At 34.3% G+C, this 13,049-nt stretch overlaps 3 protein-coding genes across 3 annotated transcripts; all 3 read left to right on the top strand.

Moving 5' to 3' along the window:
* Positions 1–2,540: 2,540 nt before the first annotated feature.
* TRIADDRAFT_52257 (uncharacterized protein) lies at positions 2,541–3,452 on the top strand (the record flags this gene model as incomplete). Its single annotated transcript, XM_002108813.1, has 2 exons — positions 2,541–2,571; positions 2,785–3,452. 2 exons carry the CDS (start codon positions 2,541–2,543, stop codon positions 3,450–3,452), a joined length of 699 nt encoding a protein of 232 aa, XP_002108849.1.
* Positions 3,453–4,807: 1,355 nt separating this feature from the next.
* Positions 4,808–7,233, top strand: TRIADDRAFT_52256 (uncharacterized protein; the record flags this gene model as incomplete). The annotated part of the gene is made up of 5 exons (XM_002108812.1): positions 4,808–4,832; positions 5,110–5,193; positions 5,355–5,461; positions 6,470–6,595; positions 6,766–7,233. 5 exons carry the CDS (start codon positions 4,808–4,810, stop codon positions 7,231–7,233), a joined length of 810 nt encoding a protein of 269 aa, XP_002108848.1.
* A 1,634-nt stretch (positions 7,234–8,867) lies between these two features.
* Positions 8,868–11,581, top strand: TRIADDRAFT_52255 (uncharacterized protein; the record flags this gene model as incomplete). Its single annotated transcript, XM_002108811.1, has 6 exons — positions 8,868–8,892; positions 9,171–9,254; positions 9,724–9,800; positions 10,250–10,339; positions 10,872–10,997; positions 11,120–11,581. 6 exons carry the CDS (start codon positions 8,868–8,870, stop codon positions 11,579–11,581), a joined length of 864 nt encoding a protein of 287 aa, XP_002108847.1.
* Positions 11,582–13,049: the final 1,468 nt, after the last annotated feature.

Here is a 13,049-nt window from a genome sequence, read left to right as displayed (position 1 = left end):
AATTAACTAAAAGATAGATAATGAAAAGTGGGGGGCATTTAAATAGCAGAGATAAAAGTATTGTAAGTCTAACTTTAGATTATTGTATCATATCGAATATTTCGAGGAACATGTATTTCTACTACCAATTTGAATTGAAGGTAAGTCTTTGTTGCTTCTAATCTCTACTTCGGAATTTCGGTCCACTTCTTCCGACTGAACCATTGCTATAACTAACCTAGAAGGACGATGTAAGAAAATAATAAGATTTAGCCTGCACAGTATAATAAATTGGTAAACACCCTTTGTACACAAAATATTTTTGTGTAGGCAAAGCGAGCATACTACTAATTATATTATCAGCATATGTATAATTGTCAAAACGCCAGTGTGAAACAGAACACAGATCGACAGATCTCTAAATAGTTTACGTATTGTAAGAACTTGTAAAAAATTAAAGCCGATCATGTTAACTTGGATAATTTATTATTTTTTGCCTAATTAGATGTAATAGTATGTGGCTACATCAAGAAACGGAGAAATAATTCACTCATCGCTGATTGAAGGCGGTTGCAATTTATTCGATTTTAATACAGCGTGTTAATCTGATGTGGAAGCTTTATCTGTAATTTGATTGAGAAAGTTCAAGATCTGGCCATTTCGGATGTAAGAGAACTATCAAGGTAAAGATTGAGACAAAATTACAGAGTTTCCTATTGACTGCGTTGTTGGACAAGATTAATTGTTACTCATTTGTTAAATTATAACTATCAGATGTAATCTTTAATTTTACTTAATATCAAGCGGGCAAGGCAATGAAGTTTATACGGTATTCGATGCAGGTATCGAGATTGTCTGTTAACAGGCTTTATGCGTATCCTACAGAAATTAGCGGAGGCTCGAGAAGGTTTAGATGCCACAGTTTGATCGAAAACGCAAATAGTACAATGCAAGACTGATCAAGTATTTACGGCTCATTATCTGATTTCACATATCCCTTTTTTTACATACTATTAGTGAAGGTGTTCCTTTAGTAATCGACATTCCAACTAATCTATGAATTAAACTACATAGTGTTGTACGCTCGATTAGAATTACCCAGGTGCAATCCTTAATACTAATAAAGTAGCAGCTGAACCGCCATGCGTGCAAGTTCTATATAACGTTAAGGTGCAAGTGGGGTCCAATGGACCCCATAATATTGAATTGCTCAAATAAAGACCAAATAATTTAAATAGAGGACGTTAAAACTATGAAGATATACTCGCTAGATTCTAATCTTTACACCATATAAACAACCATGAAGTTATATAAGCGACAACAAACATTTATAGACAATATCTACAGTACATAAAGAATGTTACAATTTGGATATTTTTCTCAATAAATAATCTTTTATGAGAAATTGTGGTACCATTGATCCCATTTGCACGTATCCTCGAGGGTTAAGCAGGTGATATTTTGGCGCCTATCATCAAGTTTGATAGAAGGTATCGGATTCTCGTTATAGACTTCAAGTAAATGCAGGTAACTATACGGATGATGAAATTATGGCATTCTGGGTACAGCAGTGTGAAAATCATAATTGCATCGTACAGTATCGCCCAATATGATTAATCCTGTGACTTCAAATGAGGAGAGTAGCCGAAAGTTTGGCTTATAAGTAACAGTTCATATGCAGTTAGTTACTGCACTAAAGTAGTACAAAGTGTGCTCAAGTAGCATTTCAAACGACAAGCCATTTGAAATATCGCCTGGTGTAGTAACCGTACTTTAATGATTTCAGCGAATGGTAGTACATCATTACCATAAAGTAGAGAAGAAATGTAATTTCTGAGAATGAAAGAATTTGGATGCAAATAGAATCATTTCTTTCCACTGAACGGGATGAAATTGAAGTGATACTGGCATGTCTAATGCTATGCATTTACACTCTCTTGCAGTTAGGCAAAAATATCTGAAGAGTACTAAAAGTGGAATCTAATGATATTCATCACTGAATGCGTTGCTTATCCATTGAAAAGGATAGGATGCATCAAGTTGAACATAAAAAAAGTACATCAAAGACTATAATAGAGATTTAAACAAATTATTCGAAATTGAAAGCAGGTAGAACAATAAAGTTGACTTGATCGATGGAGTTTAAAAATGATGTCATCTATCATCACTATTAAGGGTTCGTGGAGCTACGTCGAATAAAATCAAGAGGTGGAATAATCATTTAGTTCTGTGTAGCACAGAAAAGTATCCAATTACATTAGAGTAGCTGCTGTTAAATTTGGACGAATTGAGCAGGAAAGTCGAAAAACTAGGCGGAGTTCATTATGAATGATATCATAAATTATCTCTTAATTTTTTTCCAAAATAAGTAAATAATGAAGAAAAAAGAGATAAGTAAAACTTGAGTCAATCCCTGTCACGCCACTATGTATGGCTTTACGTTAGTATGTAGTTGTAAATACTGATTATGACAATTATAATTATTGATCATCTACAAATGTTCAAGATCGCCATCATCGACGAGATGAAGAAGGGAGTATGTGTCGTAGTTAGCAGACAACATGAATACTATTCTTATGGTATCTGCTAAAGGTCAGTCAAAATACGATGTTTCACTGGGAAATCCTAGCTAAACGGTTTTTCCAATCTGATCGAATAATTGTGTACTACGCTAGTCTATCCATCATTGCAAACTATTCACCACAATGTCCATGTTAAAACATTGCTTGTTTCCCTCCATCATCAAGGGGAAAAGAACATATTGATCCTGATAAAGAAGAGGATCTTTACTTACCTTTTCCACAGGCTTCGATCCCAATTTTGACCGAACGGCCAACAAAAATTGTCTTCAAGTCAGATTGATTACAGCAAAGGCCGGCTGGGACTTGTATCTCTTGCAAGAAGAAACTGCAAGCAAGGAGAGCAAAAATTGTCTTCGAGTCAGATTGATTACAGCAATGGCCTGCTGGGACTTGTGTCTCTTGCAAGAAGAAACTGCAAGCAAGGAGAGTAAAAATTGTCTTCGAGTCAGATTGATTACAGCAATGGCCTGCTGGGACTTGTATCTCTTGCAAGAAGAAACTGCAAGCAAGGAGAGCAAAAATTGTCTTCAAGTCAGATTAATTACAGCAATGGCCTGCTGGGACTTGTGTCTCTTGCAAGAAGAAACTGCAAGCAAGGAGAGCAAAAATTGTCTTCAAGTCAAGATTAATGACAGCAATGGCCGGCTGGGACTTGTATCTCTTGCAAGAAGAAACTGCAAGCAAGGAGAGCAAAAATTGTCTTTAAGTCAGATTAATGACAGCAATGGCCTGCTGGGACTTGTGTCTCTTGCAAGAAGAAACTGCAAGCAAGGAGAGCAAAAATTGTCTTCAAGTCAGATTAATTACAGCAATGGCCTGCTGGGACTTGTATCTCTTGCAAGAAGAAACTGCAAACATGGAGAGCAAAAATTGTCTTCAAGTCAAGATTAATTACAGCAATGGCCGGCTGGGACTTGTTTCTTTTCCAAGCCAATTACTCTTCACAGTGGTACTATGCCTTCCCATGGATGACTTTGAAATATATTGTTTAGTATGGATTTGAAGACGTGAACACGTGACCTTAGGTCATTTATTTATTTTAGTTGCCGTTTCATTTTAATAGTGGTGCTCATAACAGTAGTGCTGTGCCAATAGAGTAGATGTTCATTAGCGTACGTGACAAGTTATACTATCAATCACGTTGTCGCTGGTTTCCGCACCAGACTCCTTCAGGCCAGGAACTGCTTACTGGTACTGGTACTGGTACCGGTACTGGCTACCGGTACTGGCTACTGGTTGCCTATACTACCAGGAGTCATTGGCGTTTTGCTGTTGTTGCTGGGTGTTCTAAAATGTTGCAAAATAGCTGAAGAAAATGATGTGCTGAAATCGCTAGAGGGATTAGCTACTTGTTGCCTTTACTACCGGGTGGACAGCACTTTACTGCTATATTTAGATGTTAAAAAAAGTGGCAAAACAAGTGGAGAAAATGAAGCGCTGAAATGGGAAGACTTGACAGACATACAACCACCATATTGCCTGTTCAATGCGCTGTAGAGTACGTATCCATCTCAACTTTTATCCAAGAATTAGATTATTAAACTAAACAACCAACAGTCGGAAAATGCACACTGCTCGATAGTGAGTGCCAGCTAACTTTCCACTTCTATAACATGGCAAGCAGTGAATTCTCATTTTTTACGATATAGTATCCAATTGCATTGATCGATTAAACCCTAACCCTAACCCTAATAGTACTATACTACAAGTTATCGACGAATTAAATAAAATGTGCTCATCTTTACATCCTTCTTCATACACGATTAATTCATTAATCGAGTTTATTTTTGAACTTACTGCAATAATTTATGACGGATTGTTATTGTTTTACGCTCTTTTCATAGTTGCCATAGACTGTAGGTAGTGCCATAGTAGTAGTAGTAGTCACTGTACGACAATTCGCTAAGGGTAAAGGGCATGTTGTTGGTCTACAATACAGTATACTACAGTAGATTGGCAATCAGATTATCACTACTGATACCAAGATAGCGGTAACTGATAAATGCTAATAGTATAATTTCATTTGTATTTCAGTCCTATCACTCGTGTGATTAAATAATCATTTTATAGCTAAACCGCAACAACATCAGATGATGTACTTGCTATCATTTAAAATCAGCAATAAATTCATTCAATTTTATTACTGTAGGCTCTGAACCCACAACCAAAAAATTATATTTACTATTGCCAAAAATGATTAACAACGATACTATGGTTCTGATGACAACTTATTTGTAACAAACATTATGGAAAAGAAAACGCAATCATCAGGTATTTTGGATAGAATATTCCAAACGCCAACACTCTTTCAACTAGTTGACTTGTCTGATATATTGTAGAAATGATCATTCTATTCATTAGAAAAAAGTAAAATTATTCAAAACAAATCAAGATGTCTTTACTACTGTTCAATGCGAAAGATGTTCTAAAAACGCCTCAAAACAAGCAATAATAGCGTTCATGTACCTCAGTGATAATTAGAATTAAACCTTATTGCTGTGTATACTAGATTGCATGACTTTTCTGATTAACTATAACAATTTACTAGTACTTGCAGAGAATCATACAAAATCAAATAGCGGCCGCCATCCATCGATGAATAGCTATGATCTTGCTATTGAACTTAGAAATAGTAAGTCCTCTTCATAAAACTAACCTTGAGAGTAAACAACTACAGTAATATTTTATTTTAATTACGATGTACACATAATTACCGTTGAATGCATTGAGAAATAATCATTTACAATATAGAAATTGCATTAATAAGTAATAAATGTAATGATTGTCTGGTAGACGATGGCCTATTACGGGAGAAGCAACAACTGAAAATTTCTTTATCAGTTAAAGAAGCAACTGTTGGAATTACCGTGGTGATACTCATTGCTATTACCTTTAGCTTGGTAAACCAATTTGGGAAAAATTTATATTCAATCGAACATAATTTTACTTCTGTAACATTTTATACATGGTAAGAAGCTCAGGCAATTGACTTCAAGAAAACTAACATAATAGTGATAGATAATAATTTCGAAATCGTTTCATTGAATGTACGTGCTGCAATGTACTAGTTGTCCGATATATCATTTACAGTCATGGCTAATAGGCTAATATAACATAGTTAGCATGACCAAACCACTACAAGTTGCATCATTCGGTGTGTTTGTGTCCACTTTGTCACCATATGTAATATCGTAAGTTAGTATTTTATGCCAACAATCTAAGACTTTAAACAACAGTTTTACAAAACACTTTCAACTAACAGAAACTTTACTTTTGTATTTTTAAATAAAAGGTTAGGAATGTCTTCATATGTTATCATATTTCCAGTTGTCTCATTCTTAATGATTCTATTTAATGGTTACAATTTCCAACAGTGCTACAGGTTAAAATTATCAACTACGCAAGCATATAAATAACTTTCGATGTAGAATTGACTGTTTATGAAATTCTGAAATTATATTCATGTTTGCCTTTACAGAGAAGCTAAACTTCTTTATTCTGAGCATGGAATTATAAGAACAGTTTTCCTGCGAATTCTTTTATTGGCATTATTACTAGATAGTGCCATTATTACGAATTTTTACGCTTTACAGTTCATTGCGCCATCCGATATGACTGCGATTTTCTCTTCAACTGCTGGATTTGTTTACATTCTTTCCATCATACTATTGAAAGAACAATTTATTCTTCTTAGGGTAATTTAAAGCAATTTTTAGAACCTTTTTATTCATAGAAAGATCGGTTGTATAAACACACCAATCGCTTTTAACTACGTCTTTACGTATTCTAAATTTTTAGTAGGCGTATGTTTTAACTAAAGTGATCGGAGCCTTAATAATAGGATGAATTCTAGAAATAATTTACCTGACAACTATTAACACTCGTATATTTGCATTTGTGGATCTTAGGCTGGAGCTGTAATTTTATCTATTATTGGTGTTGTTTTGTTTACAGCTGCTGATGGCTTCGGGACCATTACGATTATAGGTGTAATATTGGCTGTTGCTTCCTCTATTATAAGCGCCTTCTATCGTGTAAGTAGATCAAACTTTCAAAAATTACTCAATCTATAATTGTATCGGTTATATCTAATTACATCATATTATATCATGATTATGTCTAATAAGTTATATCGATATAAGACGCTAACACTTGTTCCAAGTTATGCGTAATCGTTGTGCCTTCTTATCACTACTTTATATAGGTTTCCGTGAAATTAATAATTGGCGACAGGCCGCTACTTCAGGTATCATTTCTAATTTCCATTATTGGTGTATTATCGCTCTTCTTATCTTGGATACCAGTAATTATACTAAGCAATACGGGCGTTGATATAAATTTATGGTCTACTATTCCTTGGGGAACGTTACTGGTCACTATCACATTTAATATACTAAATAATTTTTTCCTTATACTTGGAATCGCCGTAACTTATCCGATATTCGTTTCCCTTGGTGGACTTTTTGGAATACCTTTAAACTCGATTATTGATGCAGTAACACGCAATTTAGCTTTTACGGAAGTCAAAATTTTGGGTACAATTTTACTTATTGTAGCTTTCGCAATTCTGTTAATACCAACAGGAACGGCTATAAAAATTTCTCAAAAATTTACCAACTTCATTCTGTGCAAAGCATCACGAGATTTACATGATCCTCAAGATTACAATTAATTATATTTATTCATTAAATTATTTATGTAAGCATTAGTGGTAATTTAAAGAATTCTGTAGCAATCAGTTACCATAAAATATTCAAAATGAATTGCGTACTAGGTAATGAATTATTTAGATCACATCGGTATGATTGTGACTTGTAATGCAATAAATGTTAGCAAAATAATCTCTTAAATATTTATTAATTAATTTATTAATAAGTCCGTGAAAGCGACAAAGGGTGAAAGTACTCATTTATTTTTTACGTGATCATTAATTGTAAAATGAATTGATAGTTAGGTAATAAATTATATTATTTAAATTATTGTGATAATACTCCGGCTAACACGGTAATTATTCATAATAAATCTTTTAATCATTCATTCATAACCCACAAAATTAGGAAAAAGATTTCTAAACCGTGTACGCTAGATCCCTATTGCAATCACCAAAAAATTTGGTGTAATAAAACTGTATAATAACAAATTTCCGCTCCAACGGAGACATTGACTACATGCTACTAAGATGGATGTAGTCGTAGAGGTCAAAGAAGAATACGAAGAATGTTAAGACTTTTTCAACTTTACTATAATGTACAATTCATTGCTACATCTAATTTAAACTCAGAATTGAGGATTTGTTGGCTAATTACACGTATACGAATTATTGAAAGCATGTTCTACGAAGAATAGTTTTAAAATGCGCTCCAATACTGTACAATTTAGCTTTTGAGTCTTATTAATTAGTGATCGTCAGTTCAGCGATGACTCTGTTACACTAGGCATGGAGTCCCTTAAACCAGATAGGAAAATTTCCTTTAATTCGCTAAACCATGGACTACAACTAACTTGAATAGTAGTAATTACCGTATTTGAATAGAGCATTAGTACTGCACTCTACGACACTAGAATCGATCCTGGCCAGTGGCAAGTCACTGGCCACAATGTTGCATCTATCAGGGGCTTTTTAGCGAAAATCTTGGATGTATTTGCAGATTCGTTCAGACTTGGTTCAGATAATAGGATAATGATAATGTGCTTTGTCCCCGGCACCTCCCCCTACTAAGATAAAAGTCAATTCCTTAGGTCTTTGTCCAAAGTGAGACAGTAATAAAAGTCGACAGAATATAAAAAAAAATTATTTACTTATATTTTGCCTCGGAGGAAAAAGTTGGAGGTCTCTACAGCGTAATTGGTCTTAAAATAGCATGTGACCGCTATCGTAGCGTTCCACGTTCCTTGAGACAAAGTAGATTATTCCATCATTTAAACGAATTTGTATGAACCATTGAGACAGTAAGAGCTATAAGCCCTTGCTGACATTCGCGTAACCAGGACTACAACGCGGAAGAAAAGAGAGGGACAAGAAACGACTTTCCATCGACAAAAAATGTGAGGGCTTTTTTTTCTGGTCATTTCTGCTACACAGTACGTCTGTCTGTAATCGTACATTGTACTGTTTACAAGTGCGTCCCCAAAGTAGCCATCAAATTGGTTGGCTACCGTACGCTGCACGGCCTCCTGGCTACTTGTTGCCTTTACGGATCAATTGATCCGCCTTCACTGCTTGGTAGACAGCTCTTGCTATAAACTATTACCAAAAGGATATAGTGGGTCTGATTAGATATTCGTAACTTATTTGTAATAAACGCTATGGAAAAGAAAACGGAACCATCAGGTAGTTATAATAGGATATTTGAAACACCAACACTCTTTCAACTAGTTTACTAGTGCTAGAAATGGCTATTCCATAGACCGGAAACTTAAATTTCATTCATTAGCAAAAAGTAAAATTATTTAAAACAAATTAGGACATGCTTACTCTTATAGAGACTCATTGTGACTCCTGCTCAATGTGAAAGATATTCTAAAAACATCTCTTAATTAAACCTCTATTGCTGGATATCGTATGCTAGATAGCAATGACTTTTCTGATTAACTGTAACAATTTGCTAGTACTTGCAGAGAATGATGCAAAATCCAATTGCAGCCGCCGTCCATCAATGAATAGCTATGATCTTGCTATTGAACTTACAAACAGTAAGTCTTCTTCATAAATCTAAACTCGAGAGTAAATAGCTAGAATACTGTTTTACTTTAACAGAGATTGCTAAAAGAAAAAGGCGGACAAGGAAACGGCCTTCAACGCAAAATAGTGTGGAGGCTTATTATTTTCTCGGTCATTCAACTAAACTGTGCCAACGAAGCCGTATACCACACTATACAAACTAATTTAGCAGGCTTATAGCAGTTAATTTAGATGTCAACTACGGACAGAACAGTGTGTCGTGGAGACATACAATACAGATGAAATGACCGGTAAAATAATCAGCCTCCACATTATCACTATAACGAACGACCGTTTCATGTCCCGTGTCTTTCTTTTGTAGGAGTTCGAGATTTTAATTACGATCCACACACATAATTTACTGTTGAAATCACTTTGAAACGATCATTTATAAAATAGAAATTGTATTACTAATTTATAAATTTAATAATTATGTGGTAGATGATGACCTATTACGGGAGAAGCAACAAAATAAAATTTCTTTATCAGTTAAAGAAGCGATTGTTGGAATTACTGTGGTGATACTTATTGCTGTTACCTTTAGCTTGCTGAACCAATTTGGGAAAAATTTATATTCAATCGAACATAATTTTACTTCTGTGACATTTTATACATGGTAAGAAGCACAATAAATTAATTCTAATTTGCTTAAAGAAACATTAACATATACAGTATACTGTATAGCAATAGATAAAAATTTCGAAATCGTGTAAATTACGTGCTGTAATGTACTAGTTGTCCGATACATCATTAACAGTCATAGTTAATATGCTTATACAGTTAGCATCACAAAAAGGTAAGATCTATAAGTTGTATCAATTCAATCAGTGTGTTTATTTATCCACTCTGTCACTATATGTAATAACTTAAGTTACTATTTTATGCCAGTAATCAGAGGCTCTAAACAGGAGTTTTATGAAACACTTTCAACTAACAGAAATTTCTTTTTTATATTTTTAAATGTAAGGTTAGGGATGTCCTCATATGTTATCATATTTCCAAGTATCTCATTCTTAATGATCCTATTCAACGGTTACAGTTTCCAACAGTGCTGCAGGTTAAAATTATCAATTATGCAAGCATATAAATAACTTTCGATGTAGAACTGACTGTTTATGAAATTCTGAAATTATATTCATCTTTCCTTTACTAGTGAAGCTAAACTACTTTATTCTGAGCATGGAATCATAAGAACAGTTTTCCTCCGAATTCTTTTATTGGCATTGATGTTAAATGCTGGCATTACAACGAATTTTTACGCTTTACAGTTCATTGCGCCATCCGATATGACTGCTATTTTCTCTTCGACTACTGCGTTTGTTTATATTCTTTCCATCATACTATTGAAAGAACAATTTATTCTTCTTAGGGTAATTTAAAACAATTTTTAGAACCTTTTTATTCGTAGAAAGATCGGGTGTATAAGTGTATCAATCGCTTGTACCTACAGTACAGTACTGTATATACTAAATTTTTAGTAGACGCATGTTTTGATTAAAGTGATCCAGCCTTAATATAGGATGAATTCCTGAATAGTTAATGTATCTGACAACTATTAATACTCGTATATCTGTATTTGTCGATTTTAGGCTGGAGCTGTAATTTTATCTATTATTGGTGTTGTGTTATTTGCATATTCTGATGGCTTTGGAACCTTTGCGATAATAGGCGTAGTATTAGCTGTTACTTGCTCTGTTATAAGCGCATTCTATCGCGTAAGTAGATCAAACTTTCCAAAAATTGATCATCGTAAAATAGTGTTTATACGAGTATTGATTAAGGCACCAACACTATTTATTGTGTAATTGCTGCATCACCTTATTATTACATTATATAGGTTTTCGTAAAATTAATAATTGGCGACAGGCCGCTCCTTCAGATATCATTACTAGTTTCCAATATTGGTGTAATATCGCTCTTCTTATCTTGGATACCAGTAATTATACTAAGCAATATCGGCGTTGATATAAATTTATGGTCTACTATTCCTTGGGGACCGCTAATGGTAGCTGTTGCATTTAATGTATTATATAATTTTTTGGTTATACTTGGGATTGCCATAACTTATCCGATATTCGTTTCCCTTGGTGCACTTTTTGGAATACCTTTAAACTCGATTATTGATGCAGTAACGCGCAATTTAGCATTTACGGAAGCCAAAATTTTTGGTACGGTTTTACTTATTTTAGCTTTCGTAATCCTATTAATACCAACAGGAAAAGCTATAAAAATTTCTCAAAAATTTACCAACATCATTCTGTGTAAAGTATCGAAAGATACACATCATCCTCAAGATTAGAACTAATTGTACTATACATATATTAAATAATTTGTGTAAGCATTAATCGTAATTTAAAAGAATTTTGCAGGCACGATCTACTCGTATTATCATAAAGCATATGATTGTGACTTTTAATGTCATAAATGTTCGCAAAAATAATCCTTTGATCATTTATTAATTTATTAATAAGTCCGTGGAAGTACTCATTTTCTTTACATAACCATTAGCTTTAAATTAAAGGAAACTCTTTTAAAAAGTTTCTGAGATGATCTGATTTTAATAAAATACCAAAATGAATTGATGATTCAGTAATAAATTTTATATAGGGACATAGTCGTATATACGGGTATTTCGATAAGATTATTATAGTAATACTCTGGCTTTAAGTACAGTAACTATTCATAAACAGTCCTTTAATCATTCATTGATAACCCAAGAAATTAAGAAAAAGATCTCTAAAGCGCGTATACTAGATCCCTATAGCCCTGTCAAAACAATTTCGTGTAATTATACTCAGTACAGTAATTAAAATTTTCGTCTCAACGAAGACATTGACTACGTTCTGCTACGGTAGTGCATGCAATTATACCAATATTCGTAAACGCGTATACTCGTTGTAGTCAAAAAGAAGACAAGAAATGCTCGAGACATTTGTAGGGACTTCTTTCCCTTTAGAAGTCCACCAAATACTGTCAAATTGCAAGCACAGAGAGAAAAATCCTCTTCAATTTATTTAGAGATAGTCTGTACTCTGCTGCAATGAACTGGGCTACAAGTCCACCAAATACTGTCAAATTGCAAGCACAGAGAGAAAAATCCTTTTCAATTTATTTACAGTTAGTCTGTACTCTGCTGCAATGAACTGGGCTACAAGTCCACCAAATACTGTCAAATTGCAAGCACAGAGAGAAAAATCCTTTTCAATTTATTTACAGTTAGTCTGTACTCTGCTGCAATGAACTGGGCTACAAGTCCACCAAATACTGTCAAATTGCAAGCACAGAGAGAAAAATCTTCTTCAATTTATTTACAGTTAGTCTGTACTCCGCAGCAATGAACTGGGCTACAAGTCCACCAAATACTGTCAAATTGCAAGCACAGAGAGAAAAATCCTCTTCAATTTATTTACAGTTAGTCTGTACTCTGCTGCAATGAACTGGGCTACAAGTCCACCAAATACTGTCAAATTGCAAGCACAGAGAGAAAAATCCTCTTCAATTTATTTACAGTTAGTCTGTACTCCGCAGCAATAAACTGGGCTGGGCGGATGTTAAGGTACTTTTTTCTCTTTTATAATTGTACAAGTCCATCAAATACTTATGGACTAGTCAGCGGAAGTGCCGCGGCGGCTATACTTTAGGGGGGGGGGGGGGAATCTCTTAGTCCTAAGTCAGTCAGTACAATACAGTACAATACTGTACTGTACACGTACACTGGGTGAGTGTACAGATTGGACCTTGACCGGTGGCGAGACATGCTTGCGTGA

The sequence above is a fragment of the Trichoplax adhaerens genome, genomic scaffold (assembly GCF_000150275.1).
Source record: "Trichoplax adhaerens TRIADscaffold_1 genomic scaffold, whole genome shotgun sequence".
NCBI classification, from domain to species: Eukaryota; Metazoa; Placozoa; class Uniplacotomia; order Trichoplacea; family Trichoplacidae; genus Trichoplax; species Trichoplax adhaerens.
This window is presented reverse-complemented; position numbering and strand designations above follow the sequence as displayed.